Source organism: Diplotaxodon limnothrissa, linkage group LG12, assembly GCF_057381915.1.
Source record: "Diplotaxodon limnothrissa isolate DT_005_m linkage group LG12, D_limnothrissa_male_GT1.1, whole genome shotgun sequence".
NCBI classification, from domain to species: Eukaryota; Metazoa; Chordata; class Actinopteri; order Cichliformes; family Cichlidae; genus Diplotaxodon; species Diplotaxodon limnothrissa.
In genome coordinates this window covers 4,510,813-4,532,714 of record NC_140607.1, presented here as the reverse complement: position 1 = coordinate 4,532,714, position 21,902 = coordinate 4,510,813, and the positions used below count along the sequence as shown (strand labels likewise).

The 21,902-nt window shown below is 42.4% G+C and overlaps 1 protein-coding gene across 3 annotated transcripts; it reads left to right on the top strand.

The window, feature by feature from the left end:
- Positions 1 to 9: 9 nt before the first annotated feature.
- pxnb (paxillin b) lies at positions 10 to 21,425 on the top strand. 3 transcript variants are annotated; one of them, XM_085367047.1, is made up of 14 exons: positions 10 to 135; positions 13,433 to 13,641; positions 13,768 to 13,853; positions 13,959 to 14,098; positions 14,174 to 14,354; positions 15,208 to 15,322; positions 15,448 to 16,719; positions 17,504 to 17,770; positions 17,890 to 18,297; positions 18,425 to 18,586; positions 18,685 to 18,858; positions 18,935 to 19,016; positions 19,112 to 19,260; positions 19,360 to 21,425. In XM_085367047.1, the coding sequence occupies exons 1-14, from the start codon at positions 123 to 125 to the stop codon at positions 19,624 to 19,626; spliced, it is 3,525 nt and encodes a 1,174-aa protein (XP_085223173.1). In that variant the 5' UTR covers positions 10 to 122; the 3' UTR covers positions 19,627 to 21,425. The 3 variants fall into 3 exon arrangements, with proteins under 3 accessions (XP_085223173.1, XP_085223172.1, XP_085223174.1); XM_085367046.1 differs by lacking the exon at positions 10 to 135 and having other exon boundaries at positions 13,411 to 13,641; XM_085367048.1 differs by lacking the exons at positions 10 to 135; positions 15,448 to 16,719; positions 17,504 to 17,770; positions 17,890 to 18,297 and having other exon boundaries at positions 13,411 to 13,641.
- The last annotated feature ends 477 nt before the right edge of the window (positions 21,426 to 21,902 follow it).

Here is a 21,902-nt window from a genome sequence, read left to right as displayed (position 1 = left end):
TGACTGACCAACTTCCAGGGCAGCAGTGCTGGTGAAGTTTGAAGGGGAACAGTCAGATTTCACAAACCATCCGGAAGGTCGCCAAACAAAAAACTGACGCAGTCCACAACTAGGCAGCAGCTATGGACGATTTAGGTAAGTTATGAGGGTTTTTTTTTCCCATATGTGGGTTTTCTGCCCCCAGTTTGGAGCGGATAGCAGGGTGGAGGGGTAGTCAACGTTACGAAGAGATTTTATGCTGGCTGTTTGTCCAATGTAGCTTTCTTATCCAGGGAAACTTGCGAATACCTGACAGAAATGTTACAGTGACGAGCGAAAGAGTGAATGTTGTACCGACTTGACTTTCTCCTCACACTGTTGTAAAATATGCAGCCTAGTAGGTTAGCAGCTGGACATCGCTAGCCTTTAACTCTACCTACTTTTTAACTCTCCCTCTCCGAGGTGAAGCGAACGTCTCTGGCAATACCACGCCGCCCTGCTCGTCTAAATCAAGGTCTTTTTTTATCAGTATGTGTGCCGGAGGGAGGAGTTATTTAATGACATTTTGACATTAAGCCTTAACATTACCTTCTCAACTTTTGCCCCAAGGCTACTCATTCCAGCTTTGAAGTGGTAGAGTCAACAGGCCTCCCTGTACAATGTGTGCTCAGCCCTGGCCTGGCTGACTTCTAGTGATCCTCCAGTGTGACAAACTTAACTTGCAGGGATGTATAATTACTTGGTATACTGGTACACTTTATCGTTTTATATCAAAAACTAAAAACTGAGGTATAGGAAGCGGAAAGATCAGGTCTGAAAACTGTTTGATTAGACATGTGCAAGTTGAGAAATGCTGTAAGAGTTGGACAATCAGTACATCTTTAGGGATCTCCTGATTGGGAAATTCTGTGCTGATACTGATAATGAGCTCATATTCAAACATGTGTTTATTTACCTAGCAAACAAACCTTCATCATAAGAAATAACTCTGTGCTGATGGAGACTTTAAACTGTCTTTAAACATTTGTCACACACCAGATCAAACTGGCCTCTACCATTAGGCCGATATCTTGATGTATCCCTGACAATTTTGCACAGGAAAATATACAACATGTTTGTTAATGGCCGAATGTCATTTTCTCTTAGCTGCTTCACATGTCTGTCATGACTCTTTGTGCATTTTCTGTTTTTGTTTTTTGTTGGGAGACACTGTCTCTTAATAGAGACTGTAACTTGTAGCTGAGGCTTTTTTCAGTGTCTGTTAATATAACTGTTATTTCTGGACTGGTGTGGCATCCCCTTGTATTACTAATTTGATCATCACAAGTCATGAAAAAACAGTGATGTCATCAGATAGCTTGTGGATGACTTTAACTGGTTAATTTTATTTCTTTTAATAATTTAATCAGTTTTATGAATCCTTTCATCGGTACTACAGGTTTTATCTGCCTTTTATCAACGGCAGTTCTCCTGACGTTACCAGCGTCATCTTTTTTTTTTTTTCTTGTTCTACTTTGGCCCCACTTTTAACCTTTGACACGCAACGTCTGAGTTTCTAATTATGTTACACTTTTAGCAGCTGGCAGGTTTCTATATTTGCATTACTAATTCAGTACTTGTGAAAAACTTGTTTCACCAGTCAAATATCTGTAGGAATCTTCTGATCTCTGAAAGTAGACCAGCAGTGAAATGGATTTGCGAATTGTTTAAGTGGAGAGATGATGGGCCGCATTTCCCATTTGTCTGTTGTGAGAATACCTCAAGGAGCCATTAGACACTCTCGCTGCCTTATGAGGCTGAAAGGATTGATTGTTGGTTGAGAGGGAGCCTGTAGGCTCGCTGAAGGGCTGACGGAGGGGGCGAGGCTGCTGAGGAATTTCGACCATCACTTTCTGACACGGTCCAAGGCCGAAAACTCTCTGGGTCACGACTCGCCTCCTGTCGCTACTATCTGAGAGAGGGATGTTGGTTTCACACGTGTCTCATTATAATATGGGTACCCTAGTAATTGCAGGCACTGTTTAAAAAATTTGACCTTTGGGGTCAATCGCAGTCATCCCACATCCTCCCTAAATACACAAAAACAAGTCAGTGTAAATATTTTTAAATATCACATCACTGAGGTTTACTCTACTGCTATTTACCTGCACCTGCAGGTCCTGATATTCAGGGTCACTGTTTGAATACTATGTTTGTGTATAGTGATCTGGTGTTGCTCACTGCTCGAGGTAGAGAATTCCATCAACAGATTGTAAGCATTCTTCCCATTTGTTCCTCTGAGTCAGATTTTTCCAGAGGACCTGCTTGATCTGTGAGTTAGCACAGATCATACAGCACAAACTAGAGATGGGATCACAACAACCATGAGGCCAAAGATTTCCCGGACTACACCCATAATGGAAAATGTTGTTTATACACCAGATGTAGATCCTTAAGGGGAGTTACAAATACATTAACAATGCAAAAGGCTGTGTGACGGGGGCGTAAACACACATAAACACCTGCCAAGGTGTTCATAGCCATCTCGGTTGTAATTACTGCTGGAGTAGGTGAATCAGGGGTCGTGTTTGGCCATGATAACAGACAAACACAGTCATACTGTTGTGGCTGGTTACCAGGTGGCAGCCAGGCTTAGCCTTCACTTCTGATGTGGCCAAGGGGGCGGCGACTCATGCAGATGTGGCTCTTAAACCACATGTGACGTAGTGTCCTCTCTGTTGGCTCTGTTGTGCTGCATTTCATGTTTGTGGGGTGTGTGCAGCTAACATTCAGCTCTCTGTGAATTCCTGACGATTGTGTGACATTCAGGCACACTGACCTCACTCAGTGAGCTGAAAACCCCCTGTTCCACCTCTGCATGTTAAGAATGCGCATACTGACCTAATACGCACGCATGCAGTATGCTCAATGGTCACAAACAAAGTGAGAATAATATTGAGTAACAGAATGTACTTTTTGCTTGCAGTTTCCCATTGAATGGTTTCTTTGTTAATTACTAGAGAATCAAACTGAAAGATTAGTGACTGGACACAGAAGGGAACTTCTCCTATATACTGCATTCTTGTTAAATATATTATTTTAAAGTACAACAGAAACTATAATTCCAAGGGCCTAAAGGCAGCTTCTTCATTTTTAGACTTTGTTTTGCAAAATCTAGGGTCACTCCCCAAAGCTGTTAGTACTCATCATAGCTTTTTTGAATATATGTCCACTTACTCAAATTGAAACCAAACTAATGTTGGCAACCAGGATCACTAGGAGCCCTTTTGTTTGTTCGTCCACAGATAATGTCAGTATGTGTACACTCCCATATAAAACCTTGTTTTCTTAATCCAGGGCTGACCAAGTAAAACATTGACGCAGTTTCTTATGATTCTAATTTTCATTTACAGGTCCTTCTAGTAAAGCTTAATAATATTTAACTTTTAAAAAAACAACACTTTTTTTTAAATTTCCGAGAGACCACTTCATCCCCTGTGTAAAGCTTTTCAGTTCAGTTTTACTTTATTTACATAACGGCAAGTTACAACAGCAGTCACCTGAAGGAGCTTTATATTGTAAGATAAAGACCTACGGTGATACAAAGAAACCCCCAAATATCAAATGACTCCCTATGAGCAAGCGCTGGGAGACAGAGAGACGATCCAGCAGGACCAGGCTCTGGGAGGGGCAGCCATGTGCTGCCAGCACGTTCGTGGAGACGGGAGGAAGACGGGACCAAAGACGGACTTCTTGAGGCATCGCATCCTGAAATCCCAGCTTGTGCTGATTGATCAGTTCAGTCCTTGGAAAAACTGCAAGACTGGTTACATAATGTATAGGTCTTGAGGTTTTGTAGACATGACAAATAACTGTGTGATGTTACCTTGTCTACCATTTTTCATATGTAAGACCATGTGACGAAGGCCCCAGTCACACAGTCCACAACTGGTCAGTAGGTGAAGGATTCCTCTGAAGTGATTGATTGAATGACTGATTGATAATAGACAACTGAAGTAGGCAGCTGTAGAAACCAGGGATTCTACTGGTATTTCTCTGAAATCCACCTGAAGGATGCCTGCGTAATCCGCACCTTGCAAAAATAAAGTCACTGTTTGTAACAAGCCAAAGAGAGACTTATGAGAGAAGTTTCTCTGTTACACAGTGCACAACACTTTCTTGCAACGATGTTACTATTTTTGAAACTGCTTACTTCATTCCTCCACAAATTTGAGAACCAAGTTGAACTTCTTTAACCTTACTGTGGCGGTGGAGCAGTTTTCTTTGTTTTTGTGTGTGGTTTATTTTTCCTTTTGTTTTTTGTTTTTAAATGCACGGTCTATAGTTTAGCCATGTAGCTTAAGGTAATGCTTAAAAAAAAGCTAGTTGCGGTGAGGGTACCACAACAGTACTGAAGGTGACATGAAAATACAGGAACATACATCTAGTCCTTGCTTCACATTTTTCTCAATTACTCTGTGACCTCAGTAAACACTTTTCTGATGTCTTTGTGGCCTAATTGCCAGTTTCAAGTCATGTTGAATAAAAAAAAGAAGCCTAATGTGTTCATGATTAGAGTAAGAAAGGAGAATTATGCAGGATATGCTTATTGGCTCAGTGTGTGAGTTACATGTCCGTTCCCACTGAGCATGTGGTTTCACTGTCAGATCCAACTCATCACAACCTATTTCAAAACACACAAGATGGAGCTGACAAAAACACTCATTCAGAGGCTTCATAGCAGGACTTGACTTGACATCAAGTGACTGTTGACTTGTCTTCATTGGTGCCCCGTATAATCCAGAATCAAATTAGATTTTTCTTCTTTCCCAATGTTGCCAAGTGCTTGCTCATAGGGGGTCGTCAGATTGTTGGGGTTTTCTATATATTATTGTAGGGCCTTAACCTTCCAATGTAAAGTGACTTGAGGTTACTGTTGTTGTGATTTGGTGCTGTATAAAAAAATAGAATTGAATAAGTCACAGAGAGACAGCGGTTTTCTATAGGAAACCAAAGCTTTGGGTTTTGTAACTTTGAAGATCGTCTACATGCGTGAAAAGCCATGTGAAAACTTAAATGAAAGGGGAAAGCCCTCAGAGCATTATATGGCCACTTTAAAGGAAGGATAAACATTGGCTATCTTTGCAAAGAAGCTGCAGAGGAGAGGTGCTCTTTATTGCTTAAAGGCAGACTTTAAAAAAGTGGGAGCCACTCGGCTTCGTTTCGCAGACATAATGAGGGCCATGTGGTTGCTCTGTGGAATGAAACACAGCGACACCTTATAAGAATGCCTTTGGTAAACACACAGTAGTCCTGTAAGATTTACTGTAACAATAACTGTTGATCACCTTGAAGAGGAACGTCTTATTCTTGAGACAATCATAGGATGAGATGTGAGGCAGCTGTCTTAAATGTTTACAGCGTTTACGCAGCATACCAAAAACTCTTAGGTCTTTAGTGGTTTCTGTGTCCTAGTAATTCCACAGCAGAGTTAGTGTTACCAGACTAGCTATCATCACCCCTTGAGAGCTGCAAGGTTGGTGCATACCATCCCTAACCAGTGGGCTTGCCTGCTAGGCTAGAGAGAAGCTCCCGACTGTAAATCAGCCTTGTTCCCGAGCTCCACACCCATCCTGTTCTGGGTCTGGGGAAGAGCTGCGTGGCTGACCTCATCGCTTGGGCAACAGAGCCTGCCCCACATCCTCAGGAAACAGAGGAGAAAAACAATGAGCAGAGTCAGCACTGGGGGCAGCTGGGGGGCCTTCAGTCTGTGATCCTGCTGCTCGAACAGCCTTTCCACTATTAAATGCTGTTGTACGATACTGTTCTTTCCACTCACAGCAGCCTTCAGTCCCTTCCTCTTCCCTCCCTGCCATACTGTTTCCATGCCTTCACTGTTCCCCACTCTTGTAACTTCTCTCGGAGAATAATGCTGATTATTTTCCTAACAGGTCTGGGTAATGTAGTGGGATTCTGCTGTATTCTTCCAACATTACTGAAGCCGGGGACCTCCGGGGCATATCGGGGGTTTCCTGGCTTTGGAAAAAATGGGCCTTTTGGGGGTGGCAGCGCACCTAGGAATAATTGATCTGTCTATAGTAAAGGCAAAGAGCTTCTACTGCCTTATGTAAGGGAAGCGGGTGCATTTTTCTGTTATTCCTGCCTATGTGATCAACAAAAATGTATTTTCTACTTAAGTAAATGAAATCCCAGCTAAAAAAATATTACTGTCCTGTTGTTATTCCTTTGGGGGGAATAAGCTTGCTTATTCAGGGGTTAGCTGTCAGTAAGTCTCTGGAGAGGGGAATGTGTTTCCTTAAGCGGAGCAGGGAATCTCACTTCTTTTCTAAAGAGTAATTATGCTGTCATTACGTTTTGTTTTAGTCCATATTTTGTTACTAAGACTGGGTAACAAACACTGATACTCTGACGGTGACAAAATGATTTCCAGCTTTCTTGGTTCCAAACTAAGAGCTGCAGTCTGTAGTAAACATGCTGCCTTCAGCAAATGTCGACACATGAGTTTGAGAGCTGCTCAAACCTGATGAAGTGAAGAGGTGTTGGCAAAGAAGGAAAAGACGACGTGTAGCATAATAATAATGATGATGATGATGATAATTTGAGTTCTATAAATGCTGTGTCATTTATATACAAGCTTTTCTTGTATGAACTGATAAGATTATCAGTAAATTGTAGTCAATTTTCTTTATATCTCTGCTGGGACTCTTTTCTTTGAACTGCTATTTTTCTCCATTCAGTAGTTTTTCTTTAAAACTTGATCTTTTTTCTTTCTTTTTTTTTTGCACATTTCCTTTTTTCTCCACTTCTCCAGTGAGTGTCTGAGTTTCATGGTTTCATCGTCATCAGGGTTTTCCCTGCATGCAAAATCGTCACAATTGTACAGTTTGAAAACATGAACCTCTATATGCACAGTTTTAGGAATATGGTCCCAGATCAGGTGATGTGGAGACGCTTCACCTACTGAAGCTTAAACCAGAGTGTGTCAGAGTTTCACTAGTGTTTGTGATTTTAAAAAACTGATATGAGGCTCAGCTCAACAGTTCTGTCTCATGTAGACATTTAAAGTGAAATACATCATAACATTTAGAGTAACTTTACTGCTGTAATTATTACTTTTACAGCTAAGTTTAATTTAATTTTTTTTATTAGTTATAAATGTTATTAAAAAACTAGTGTGAATGAAACGGTAGTAGGATTATATTCATACACAAAAGCTGACTTGCAACTACAACTTGATTATATGGGAAGATGAGAAAACCACCAAGTGTACATATGAGGTTAAAGTAATATAATAATTACTTATTCACAAAAATTCAGTTGGAACAGGTGGTACACTTTCCATATTTAAATAATTGTTCACATTATGACACTTTCTTTTGTCCCAACTGTACATTCTTAGTGTTTAACTCAAAGCATTAAGCCCTGTTAGTTTGAAGCTTGGGTGACTGGTTTCAGTCGGTGTTTAAGAGGGACAAGACGGTCTTTCTTTGACCGTTCTTCTCATCCTACCCAATTACACTCTTATAGCACAAAAGGCTGCTCACTGACATGCAATTTATCTACATTCATGGCTATGAATGTGTCCTCAGTGACTGGGGTGTTACATCAGTCTCCACATGGTGCCATGTCATCTGATTTACTGGTCTGTGGGGAAGTTCTTTTATTTTGGTTTGGCGTTCCCTCCAAGAGGAGTGTCATCTTTCGGATATGGGATTGCTTGGCAGGATATTTTTAGATAGTAATCACCCTACAATGCTTTAGTCATTCTGATCCATTCATTCATCCATTGTCTGTTTGGGATCGTGTGTTGTACTGTATAGACAGGGTGCGAGCCCCTGCAAGGTTTGACCTTTATTTTTCCCCTGGTCCACTATTTAATCAAGTTTGCTTTTGGTCCATTTTCTTTCATTCTCACCCACATTCCCGCTCTGTGGTTTCTACACAGCCTTCCTTGTCTGTCTCGCTGGCATCTAACCCTCCACCCCCTCTCCGTGGCCCCTGCCTGTCTTGTTTGATATAAATATCATGTTGGGTTGGCCTGATGGGGTAGGGTTTCACCCTGGGATTGTGGCCAGTTCTGCTCTTTTGCTCCCTGGCTATAAACAGGTGAGCTGTAGACCTCAGCGGCCCATCACCATTGCCCACATGTTAATAGAAAACATTAGGCAGCCTTGGTTTCCACCCTGCACGGTACTCTGTGGGCAATGGGCAGTAGAAATTTTGACATCTCCCTTATCCTGGAATTCAAGGCATGCTGCAGTTAGTGGAATCCATCCTGTAATTGTCAACACATTATTTCATTTTCTGTACTGACAGATGGTGTTTTGTATCGGAGCACATTCTTCACAGGCTCACTACCTAGGATCCCGCAGCATTGAAGGAATGTCCTGCTTAAGTAGCTTTGATCACAAAGCGTCATTTAGATTCCAGTTGAGACTGGTTGGGTTTTTAAAATGAGTTTTCATTGGATTAGGGTGACTGTATGCTCCTGTTCCTGAGCCACCTTCTCTGCCTGCGTCCCTGCCTGATCTGCTTGCTTTTTGCCAAGTGGACAGAGGAATGTGTGGAATTCCCCCTGCACCTTCACTCCCATCTGATAAACACAGCAGGACGATGGCATGGCTTTGGGTGGGTGGATAGGGGTGCAGACAAGACTGTACATGCGCCCACTGCCACAAGAATGTGTACAGTGTCCACATGACTTCAGTTGTTTGTTGAACATAATAAAGATTAGTTGGCACAGTGTGGCCGCAGTTGAATCCCCTGAAAGCGCTGCTGTTGGTTTAAATCAGCACATTGTACGAGTGAAGCAGTTGGTGCACGTTACACCTCTGTCCTGCTTTCTTTTCAGGTTGCACACTGGTGTATCGCTGCTTTAATCATTCTCATCTATTCAGAGACATGAAGCAGGCAAACCTAATACCTGCAGAGCAACAGGTAAAACACGATATGCTGTATAATAAATTGCCTGAGCCTCTTTCTTCTCCATCTTCTTTGTGAGAGAGGAGTAATGACATGGTTTAATCTTTAAACTGTTGGATGTCGAACCTGTTTCTGTATTCACTGTGAAACACAGCGTTTAAATCATAGCTCACGACTTTTGCAGACACCCTTTTAGATGACAGCTTCATTCTCCAGATCTTGCACAATGGACCATTGAGTCAGGATGCTGTTAGAGCAGAATTGGACTTTGTCCATTGTGGCTCCTACCCCCTGTCTGGAATGGAAAAGATTAGCCTGTTGCTTGGCTTACAGTGCATGTTTGGATTCTCGGTGTTTCTAACTCTTTGTGGACTTAAGTTTTCTGAGGCTGGCGAAGGCTTGTTGTCTGTCCTCATGACAGTCAATGCTGCCCTCGTCAGGGAAATGAGGAGCAGCAAGCAAGTTTAACTCCCATTTTCATTCTTTCTCCTTTTATGAGCTGCAGTAACCGACATCAGAGATGTGCTTACAGGCCACCCACTGAGAATGATGTGTGTGGATTACAGGCTGCTTAGTCAAAAGCCACAAAAGGATGTGTGATGGAAATTTTGGATTTTCTTTCCTAATGTCCTGTTTTCACTGTCAGAGCAAATTTAAGGTACTTTTCTTTTCCTCAGACATACTTTCTACTTCTACTCTGTAACATGTCAGATGGAAATATTGTTTACTTCCCTAGAATGATCTCACATCTATTGTTACTTATTGTTTACAAATTCAAGTTTTTAACCTAAAGCACATAAATGTTTCGTGTCAAAAATTCTTCTCTAGCAGTTTATATAAACTGTCAACTGTTTTTTGTAAATGTTTTAAATTACAGGCATCAGAATATTTACAAACCAAACAACAGATTAAAAGAGAAGATAAATAGTTGAGATTATTCTATAATATAAATAATTGTTAACTTGAATCTAAAACAGAATCATTCTGTCAGTCAGTTTACTAGGCAATCGTTTTTGCTCTGGTTTCTGGCTATACTGGTTTCACAGAATAACATATTATGAAAATTTGACCGGTATAATAAAATGTACATTTATGTTTAAGTACAGCTGCATGGAGGTTCTTACCTGCAGAACTCCATTCCCCTAGTGACTATCTGCTGGACTGTTTCCCTGGCTATGCACACAAACACATATGCAATGGAGAAAACATCAGACAGAAGTGATATGAAAACACTGGTCTGTGTCCATGGCCAAAAAGAAGAAAAAATGTGATTTATTGGGACTGATTGCTTGAGGATGTGTATAATAAATCTGATATCAAAGCAGCTTTATAAATAATGAAAGACATTCGATATGTTTGCCCATGTTCTGTAACACCATCTGTCTGTGTAGTTAGAGGAAGTCTGTGTCCCACTTATAGCGTTAATCCATAATGTTAAAAAAAAACATCTTCTTCTTCTTCTTTTGTTTTTTTTTTGTTTTTGTTTTTTTAAATAGCCATCATGACTTGTACTATCCAAAAAGTGTCTACATTATGGCAACGGCTATACCTATATTTTCTGACAGTAACCTGTGACCTACATGCAACCACACACATGCACTGAACTCTATCATATGAAAGAAACACAAACTTATCAGATCTAGAGTAGCTATGATACGTTGCATATATGGATAGGAGCAGTCTAGCTGAGCTGCTGTGCCTATTTTTCCTTTATGGGTGTAACAAGTTTGGAACTGGGACCAAAATGACAACACGAGGAGCATGCTACTCAGGTGCAAACATTTAGCATAACCCCAGTTCTCTGAAAAGCAAATGAGGGTTGAAAGAGAACTGTGTATCATTAAGGCCCATGCATCATAATAATGGAGTTTATATGTTATCCAGTCTGTGACTAATCGATAGGTTTTTAAAAAATGAATGCTCCCTTGTAAAGAGCAATAGAGGTATTAACCAGCCTCAGGTTTTAGAGAATCGTTATACCCTGTAGTTTCCTGAAAAGATACTACTGTACTGATAATTGAACTAGTGTCACATTCAGAAAACAAACTCTGATGTATCAATATTGGCTTATCACAGTAAAATGTACTAAAATGTATTTCCTATTATGGATACTCTGTGTATATTTATCCTGGAGATCATGGTCCTGTGTCAGGCATACATGTGTAGTATCACCAGCTGGGAAAAGGAATAATAAGTGCAGAGTTGCTGTGAAAGGAGTTGTCTTATAAACTTGGCTCAGAGGGCCTGAGGCAGCATGGCTGCCCTCTCTGTCAAGGCTGTGAAGAACTTTCTAGGAATACATGGCCATAATTAGTAACCTAAGGCATTTATTTATTCATTTATTTTGATTTGAAAGGCTCTAAGCTGCTGCTTCATGAGAAATGTAGATCAGTACCTAAATGCGCTATATTTCACATGACTCACCTTTGTCCCAAAACACAGTTGTGGTATTCTTTTTTTAATCTAGCGGCTTTGTTTCATGAGTGACAAAGTCAACTTCAGTGAGACCTTGCTCAGCATGTCAGCACCAGGTGCAGATTATTTTGGGCTGGTCATGATATTTCAGCACATTTGCACAGACATGGGCTACTCACAGAGCTTCCCGCTTTAAATAGATTAGAGCTCCCATGTGGTTTATGTCAAACTTTTCAGGGCTTGTGGCAGTGTCTGTGGATTGAGGGCTGTGATGAAGGGTTGAGAGAGAGTATATATGAAATTTGAAAGATGGAGACAGGTGTGAGTTTTCTTTTTGCGATATAGACCGCTCTGTTGCTAGAAGATGTACAAGATTTAAACTTTTGTCACACATTATTCTTGCTCTTGACCAAACACCTGTGAAGCTCAGATCTGTTGGTCATATTTTGTTAATGCATTCTCTCTCTCAAAGTTCATTTCAGCGTTTGTGTTGAGATAAGAGGGCACTGAGAGGATACTGTTTGGCCCTTAAACCACTCCCCCATTAGACTGGCAGCCTGTTATCGCTTCACGCTGCTCACACTCACACATTGGCACCCACACAGTCACAGTCCTTCATGAAGGATATTACAGATACAGGTGGAAAGAATGTAAGTACAGATACTGAACTTTGTCAGGATTTCAAAACTATATGGTTGTGTTGCATGTATGCGTTTCTCTCTGTGTTTGTGTATTTTATGCTGGAGGTTTCTCCATTGACTTCATTCGGGATGAAGTTGGGATTTAGTGGTGGAATATTTTGAGAATTTGAATTATTTTGTAAAATATAAACTTTTAGGAAGTTTTCCAGAATGATATGTAATCAGATGAATCTTGTTTCTTAACTTCTTTAACATTTTTTTTTAACTTGTCAGCTCTCAAATACTTTAGAGTTAGATATTTTCCCTTTGGTTGCTCTAAACAGGCGCAAGTTTTAATCCTATCTCACCAGTGACTTGGTTTGATGTTAAGAGATTAAAATATAAACTCAGAAGAGGCAGGAAATAAAACTTAACAAATCCAAATCTAGAGAGCCAGTCTGTGCTAGACAGACAGGTGGTAAGAGCTCCCTGTTTCTTGGATATTTGGACAGTTTTCCATCCTGCCTTTCAAAGATATTATTCTTTGTAACAGGGCCAAGCCTCTGTAGTGTAACACTATGCAGCCAGGGATTGCGGTCTATTCTAGACATGCTGCAGATGGATGGATTGTGTGATGTAAGAGTCTATTTTGTTCCTGCGTTCCACCAAACACTCGCCAGGGTAACACTGTACCCCCTCAACCCTGGACCGGATTCAGAAACATTTTCTGTCTCTCTGCTTCTTTGTTTTATCAGTCTGTCTCACGAAGTTCACACTCAGGCTCTTGAAACTAAGACTAATCATAGACATGAACTGGATGCATGGCACACGGAGCTGACAGATCAAATGCATGGTTGCTCTCATTGACTTCAAGTTTGTATCTTAATGTGGACTGTGGGAAAAACACATTGCCAGTTTCTGGGGGATGTTTTATGATTTAGAAATTGGGTGTAGGTGTTGTAGTGTGCCATGCTGTGGTGGTCACATTTGGCCATGTACCCACCACAGCATGGATGACCTGTGAGGAGAAACCAGTTTTGTTAACAGGCTGGAATGAAGGGCTCAGACTCGCTGGCATTGTCTGTTACAGCCTGACGCCAACATCAGTAGTGACCTCAGAGCGCCCATCCATCCGTCTGTCCACCCATTTTGTTAACCAGTTATTCAGCAAGAGCTGCAAGGGCTTACAAGGATAACACACTATATCATCCACAGCTAAGGCCAGTATAAAATCACCGGTTACTCTGATATTCTCTGAGCTGTGGGAGGAAACCTACACAGACACTGGGAGATTATGTTTGCTCTTCACACAGAAGGGAGATCCCACTGAAGGTGTGATTGGTTTTTATGTTTGCAGGCTAAAACGTCTTGGAAAAAGACCTTTAGAATTTGTTTACCTTAGACAAATAGATCTATTCTGATTGTTGTTTTGGTTGGACAGATCATTTTTTATGTTCTCACTGTGCCTTGAAACATGAATGAATTGCATCTTTCAGACGCGTTGCTGGCAGACCTGGAATCTACTACATCCCACATCTCAAAGCGACCTGTATTCTTGCCCGACGAGACGCCCTACTCCATCCCTACAGGAGGACAGCCCTACCAAGATGTTACACTTCCACCTCCGGTCCCTCCTCCACCTTCAGCTGAAGCTCTGAACGGGTCCCTGAGAGATCAGCCTGATTCCCACCACTCCTCTCAGCAGGTAGATCTCTGCAATGTTTGTGATCTGATCTCACTTAGTATATCAGACTCTTCAAATGAGAAACAGTAAATGTTACATTAATTAAAAAAAAACCTCAGCAGTTACTGGTTGGTGTATTCTCTGCAGTCACTGGGTTCGGCACAGAAGAGCTCATGGTCAAGGGACAGTAGCAGTTCTCCATTATCTCACATTGAAGAGGACCACGTTTACAGGTAACTTCCACACACTCAGGATGTCGTGTATATAAACCTGATTGCGTCATCTGGCATTTTCTTTAACTTTTAGTTTCTTTCGGTAAGTTATCTCTGTCTCTTTAGTTTCCCAAACAAACAGAAGACATCAGATTCCTCTACAACAGCCATGACTTCTGCGTTGGGCAGTAATCTGTCAGAGCTTGACAGGCTTCTGCTGGAACTTAATGCTGTGCAACAGAGCTCCCCTTCATTTCCCACTACAGGTAGAGACAAAGGCTTCAGATTTATCGGTTCTAATGGGATTGAGCATCATTAGTTTCAATGTTATGTGTCCACAGAGGAGGCAGCTCCTCCCTTGCCATCCTGCAGCATCACTCACTACGAGAACGGCGGCACACCTGACATCTTGGTAAGCCCACCACCTCAGGAGAAACCAAAGAGGAATGGGAGGATGGAGGACGCCCGACCTACTGTGGAAAGTCTGCTGGATGAGCTGGAAGGCTCGGTGCCTTCACCCAGGTATCTCCACTACAGCTGGGGTCTAACTTGGCATTAAAGTCCCCTCTAATCAGTGTTGCAGACTTTGTTCCTTTTTGTTTTGTGTTTGATTCACTATACTAGTTCAGAGTTGGACACTAAAAACGGTCTTTATATTCTTCAGCAGAAAGTTTCTGAGACCTGGCAGAGTAGACCTGTGTGTTCATTTGCAGTTCTGTATTTTTATCCCTAGACTCTACTAGAATAGCTTTGCATGATTTGCAGATTAAATTAATCCTAATATATCTGATACAGAGTCTTTGTGTAGCCCCTTCAGTTCATCCACTGTCTCAAGATATTTTAGTTCTCTCCCTGTAAGGGAGAGAACTAAAATGTCCTACACAATGACAAAATGACATTTTGTCATTGTGTAGGACTTAAGAGTAGAAAAAATATTTGCAGATGTTGGGCTCTTTTTTTGTGTGCAATTTCTCCCCTCATGCGACCTTATTGAAAAGGATTCCAGAAAAGTTCCACACAGGGAGGTATATATACTTAAAATGTATGTGAGAGTGTTGATATTGGGTCTGGTATGAGCAAATGGAAACATCTGAGGTTTCTGAATGTGTATTAGCATTTACAGCTTCTTAACAAATACATGCATTTTCCATGCGCAGTAAAAGATTAAGTAAGTTTACAGCAGCATTAAATGGTAGCTGTATTGCTTTGTGTGTGACAGCTGCCGTGGGGAGACTGAGACATTGTGGAGCAACACAGCACCTGTTTTGCTTTGATAATTAGAAATCATCAACTTACACAATTTTGAGCTTCACTATTAAAAACAAAAGTCAGTGTTTGCATGGATTTAATAATCACAATGACTTGTGTTTTCCAGCCCCCCCACTCGTCACAGTGACTTGGACACATCCTCTCAACAGCAGGCCAGAATTTCAGCTTCCTGTGCCACCAGAGAGCTCGATGAGTTGATGGCCTCTTTGTCTGACTTCAAGGTATGAGGGAGCATTGGAAAGGCTTTATTTAAACAACAAATCCCAAGCTTCTCCTGTCATGTTCTTCATGATTGCCTTCTTCTTCTTCTTCTTCTTCTCTCACTTGTGCTTCTCTGTTCCTCTAGCCTAGCTCTTTAGGCTCTCTGCTTGAACCAGCAGGAGCATCTTCCAGCTCTTGCCACACTCCAATGTCCTCTTCCATTTCCCCCATGGCTTCTCCTTCCTTGAGTCTGTCTCATCCGTCTGCCTGTGCCTCTCCTCTCTTCTCTTTACCTGCTGGGCTAGAGCTACATATAGATGAGGATGGAGGAGATGGTGGCATGTTGAGACCCCACCCTAGCCATCTCTCTCCACACAGTCCTACATCCTCATATTCTGCAACCAGTGAGCTAGACCTGGACTCTGTCATAGATGTCTCTGCCATCATGCTATCATCTCAAACCAAGTCTCTGCTAGTCCTCTCTCAGTCTGCTTCCTCGAACTCCAACCTGCTAAGAAGTAGCCCAAGTCCTTCCAATACCACTACCCCTTCACTTACCTCAGTTATCACTGTCCTGGATCACAAGTCCTCCAAGTCCCCAAGTCCATCTGTAGAACGGGTCTCACCCTCAGCTTCTGGAGGTAAATCCTCCTGTGCTCCTGAGAGTGTAAGCAAGGGTTCTCCTTGTTTTTATGATCTCGATGTCAGTTTCTCCTCTTCGTCTTTACCTACAACCCAAAACTTCACCCCTCAGGTCTCAGCCCCCTCACCCCTCCCCGTTTTTGTCTCTCTGTCTTCACCTTCAAAAACATCCTCACCATCTCCAGTCTCGCCACTAATAGTCTCTTCTCCAATGGCCTTTAATAACCACAACAGACAGTTGCTGGAGACACCACCTGCAACCCATACAACCACCAACTTCACTGTACAGCAACCCCCTGTGGTAGAGCCATCCCTGGATGAGGCACTAGACAAGCTTCTAGCAATGAGTTTTTCACAAAATCACACAATGGCGAATGTGGATGGACCTCAGCTGAAGAATGATGCAGAGTGTCTTGGCAGAGGAATGCAGGAGGTGCACGAGGAGCTCATCCTACCCTTGGACAGAAGCAGCGTCCAGCCAGACACTTTCACCAACACTTTTACAGACGATTCAGTGGACGGAGGCACAGATGGGAATGGAGACCTGGACTGGGCAGACGAAGAGCTGTCCATGTCCTTACATGACGGTCTGGATGGCACCATGACCCCTTACACTGAGAGGCTCTATACAGATGGCAGCATGACCCCACTGACAGAGGCCAGCTGGATGGATGAGTCCATGACCCCATCATCATGCCCCGGGACCCCTGACGTCACCCTGGACCTGCCCCTGCTTCAGACTCCCACTATAGACAGAGTCTCAGCGTCTGGACATGTACGCTTCGCCGGCCCTGCCTGATTTTAAAATGTTGTTTTGCTAGCTAATGAGACTGATGCGCCTTTAAATCCCAGCCTCTGCTGCAAGGGTTTATCTTGCATGTTTTTTGAAAAACTAAAACATGGCATCTAATATTTTATCTGCTATTTTGACCACTACTATGATCCTTACATCAGATACGATTATGATTGACTTGTTAGCTTTCAGTATCATCAGGGCTGTGATTGGCTTGAGCTCGATTCTTTTCATCCCTGTAAACAGACCTTGGAGGAGACGCGCCCAGTTACTTTAGCCAGGCAAATAAACCAGGCAGAAAAACGCTAAATTTTTAAGCTTTGATCGATATGTAGAAACTACATGTATTTATTTAGAAGAAAATGCCTTGTAAGGAAGAGGCTGAAGGAGTTGAAGCAAGCTAATTAATAGATTTTGCTTGGAAACTACTCTTATAACTAACCTGCTGTTTGGCAGCACCACCACTCTGCATGGCACCACTGCATTTGTGTGAAGGACCAAACTGAGACCTGATGTTTATGTGGCTGCTTGAGAAACTGAAGGATGAGAGTTAGATCATCGATAGCAGTGGCTTCTGCTGAAAGCATGCATGAAGTTCCTAATATGGGACTCCGAGCTCGTGACCACTGCTTTGCCGGCACGTCAGTGACTTGAAAACGGCTGGTGTGACTGACCTGCTGCCTCAGTGCTCTGCTGTAAGTGCTTGAGCTTGTAAATTGGAGTGGACATATGATAAGGTGTTCGCTCCCTCCCTCCCTGCTCTTAGATAAAATCAGTTATTAGGCGCACTAAGGAGACTCCCAATGTGCACCCCATGTACCGAGAGGCTCACCTGCGCAGGAAGATGGGACCCATCATTGTAAACAAGAACTCTTCCCAGGACCGTCTCATAGAAGAGCTTCAGGGTAAGCTTGGGATCGGCCGCTCAGAACGGAGGCGCAAACAGTCCGATGATTGGCTGACGGAGGGTGTCATCGTCACGTCCAAACCTCAGCGATATCGTCCCGATGGGGCGGGCAGTGAGGTCGACAAGGTTGGCTTCAGTGTGCTTGACAGTTTCCACAAATTCTCCTTTCGCAATTATTTCACTTTTTGTTTCCCTTTTCTGCACATTTCCTGTCTCCTTCCTTCTGTTTTTCCTCTTTTCTTCAGATCATAATTCCCCCCGAGTCTCCTGTCCCTGTGAGGAAGGTGCTGCCACCTCCCTCTCCCCCTACCCCTCGTCGCCCCCCTGTCATAGAAGAACCTAAGCGACCCCTCCCTGTACAGCACCCCCCTGTCCCAATACCACCCCCACCTCCTCCACCTCCTTCACCACCTCCACAACGTACCCACCACATTCACGAACCAGTTCCTGCTCCACCTCGGCAGTTCATAAAAGCCTCACCTCCACCGGCTCCAGTTCAGAACCCTTCTACGCCTAAACCAGAGCCGCCTCCTCCTGTCCTAAAAACCCCAACCCAGCCACCAACAGTGGACTCGGTTCCCCCAGTTGCACCCAAAGTCCTGGTCTCTGTAGGCTGCCAAACTGAGTATGACCCCATCTTCCCTCCAATGCAGGCATGAACCCCTCCCTCTTTTATTCCTTCTGTTTTTCACACTTATTTTAAAGTTAAGTAACCCTAAACTTAAATATTTTTGTTACATTTCAACAGTAAATAACTATTTTCATACTGAACCATTTCAGATTATGGCCCAAGGGAAGGGTGGTGTCTCCGGTGGACCCCCGACACAGGTCAACAAGCTGGACAACATGCTTGGCAGCCTGCAGTCTGACCTCAACAAACTGGGCGTGCAGACAGTCGCTAAAGGAGTTTGCGGAGCCTGCTGTAAGCCGATTGTGGGACAGGTGAGATGGTTCGGTTAAGGTAATCTTTTGTCTGTAACATAAATAGATGTTTTCTAATCTTGCTTTGGTTATCTGTTTTTTGTCAATTATTTTTTTAGGTGGTGACCGCCATGGGCCGCACATGGCACCCCGAACACTTTGTGTGCACACACTGTCAAGAGGAAATCGGCTCCAGGAACTTTTTTGAACGTGAAGGACAGCCCTACTGTGAGAAGGATTACCACAATCTGTTCTCTCCACGGTGCTACTACTGCAACGGGCCCATACTGGATGTGAGTCACTGCTCTCCACACATGTGGTCTCTGCTGTAGACGTGTCAGCCTATAAATGTCTTCAATGTCCATTCAGAAAGTTGTGACGGCGCTGGATAGGACATGGCATCCCGAACACTTCTTCTGCGCTCAGTGTGGCTCTTTCTTTGGCCCTGAGGGTAAAGTGATACAAGTATATGTTTTGAATCATACTGCTTAGCAGTTTCTCTCTACTTTAGAGTGGATATAATCTCTTGTCTCGTTCTACTTTCAGGTTTTCATGAAAAGGATGGAAAGGCATACTGCAGGAAAGATTACTTTGACATGTTTGCACCGAAATGCGGCGGCTGTGCCAGAGCCATTCTGGAAAATTACATCTCAGCTCTGAACTGTCTTTGGCATCCCGAGTGTTTTGTTTGCAGGGTTAGTGTTATGCTTTAGTCAGGAACTTTTCTATAATAGTTTGCATGCCTTGTAAGAAAAAGAGTACTAAAATAATAACGTGTGTGTGTGTTTCTGCAGGAGTGCTTCACCCCATTTGTGAATGGAAGCTTTTTTGAGCACGATGGCCAACCCTACTGTGAAGTGCACTACCACGAGCGCCGCGGCTCCCTCTGCTCCGGCTGCCAGAAGCCCATCACGGGGCGCTGCATCACAGCCATGTCCAAGAAGTTTCACCCGGAGCATTTTGTCTGTGCCTTCTGCCTGAAACAGCTCAACAAAGGCACCTTTAAAGAGCAAAACGACAAACCCTACTGCCACGGCTGCTTCATCAAGCTGTTCAGTTAGAGAGTTAGGGGGAACGTTTAACACTGGCACACTTGGGTCAGGGCTAAAATGAGAGTCTGAAGCATTTCTAGCACAGGGAGAGTGAGAACGGGTTTAGTTTGTATCGCAGGAAGCCGTCTCTGGATGATGGCGTTGGAAGTGTGTATGGGCTAAGTATGTGCATGTGGTTGAAGCGGTGTGCTGCTTCGGCCAGACTAAATGTTTTTCATGTCATTCAGAATTATTATTATTTTTAGATTGACAGCAGTTTATTTGTGAAGCTTTTTATGTGTTGTGAGCGGGTGACTATATCGGATGAAGGTATATTCGGTCTTTAAAGGAAAATCTTTTTCCCCCCCTCCAAGACAGCAACTTTTCTCCCAGTCTACTTAGATGTGCTGAAACAAGCAGCTGTCTTGTTTGTTTTGAGTGTGTATGTATGTGTATGTGTGTAACCCTCAAATCGTTTTATTTTTTATCTTTTTAGAAGGTGATAAATTGTTACTAAGCACACTGAAACTCTGATCTATGAAATGCTCGGTGTGTGGTAAAGTTACTCACTGGTTGAGTGCGTCATTTTAGAAATCAAAACAATGAACATATGGCAGGGAACAGGTGACCTGTTGTTTTTACACAATATAAACCTTTTTTTAACAAATGATCAGGATAAAAGGCCTTTTACGTTCTCTCCTCCCTAGTATAAAGTCAGATAAGGCACATCTTTATATAACTGATAGAGTTGTGTTTTATGGTGAAATGCATCTTTAGTGTCCCTTGACCAGAAACCCCTTTCTAGTATGTCATATTTTAATTAAAGGTGCATACTGTGTTACAAAGCAGTCAAGGGCAAACTGAGCATGGATTAATATTTGACTCAGCAGTCACTGCGGTGTTCACTCTTCATTACATGTGCTGCCAAATCATTCCTTTTGGTTCCTCTGAATTAAAGCGAGTCTAAAAGCAGTTTGTTGGATTTGCCTCGTACAGTAAAGTGAAGCTGCACAGAGATATTGGGTGTACAGTGTTTTTGTGCCACACTACCCTTACTGTTTCTGAGTACATCCTGAGAATTTTTGTTGTTGTTTTTTGTACATGTCCAATGCAGCTACATTGTAAGCATGTACATGTGTTTAATAACCACTCGTTAAAAGAAGGAAAGGGCTGCTTGGAAGGCATAGCGGAGATATTTGGATGTCTTTGCTGATATTACTGTATCGAGAAGCTGATGAATGTTTGTTTTTGAGAGAATGCAAACCGTACACACAATTTGCCTGTGATATTCCGATAACTATGCAACTGTGGATTAACAGCTTTGTATTTCAGCATCAGCATCTATTTCTTAGGCTGTCTGTGCCATTGTATCATGTCTAATAACACTGGCAAATTCAGCAAAAAATACTGAGAGCAGGTCAAGAGTCCGCTGTTCTGTTTTCATGTTATTAGTCTGTGAGTTTGTAAAAATGAGAGCCTGGTGGTCTGCTAGAATAACTGGTAGGACTAGGATGACTTGTCTCCCTCAGCGTCTGAGTAGCATCTACTGTATGACCACCAGGTTGGGGTTCTGTACATGGTTATTCATACACAGCAGACAGATTTGGCTTTTTGTCTTGTTCAGGGAATTCTAGAGCCTTAATTCTTTTTTTTTCTTTTTTTTCTCACTGTATTTAAGATATCCTGTAACAGTTGTCTTTTCAAAATGACTTTCGTAGAGGTTATTTAACCAAAGCCATACCTTCTTTCAGTTTTTCTTGTCTGTTCACTTTGTTTTTTCTTTTCACTTTGAATGTCAATAGATACAAATAGTGAGATTCCTCTGTTCTAGCCTGATTATGCCAATAAATTCAGTTTTGGTATCAAAATGTCATCCAAGGGTCTAATTTATGCTAAGCTTTTACTTTGTGTGCAGCTGTTACCCTTAAGCTTTGCAATTTCCAATGCTATAATTTTATTCTCATCTTCTAGAGAAGCTTTGCATGATTCACAGGTAAAAATGACCCTTATTTATCTTGGTACAGTCCCTCAGAGCATCCACTATCTTACACAAGCTGTTTTAGCTTTCTAGTCCTTCCCTTTAAGCTAGCCATCTTCTGATTGGCTGAATAGTGCAGACAAAAGGTTTAAAGAGAAGATGAGTGTGGCTTTACTAAGGATACCTGCTCTCACTAAAATCATCAAAAACACTCAGAGATTGTTTGTACACGCGACGACTTCATTATGTAAAGTTTAATTCATCACAGTTACATGGATAATATAAAATAAGGAAAATCATCATAGGTCCACTTTAATCAGACATTAGT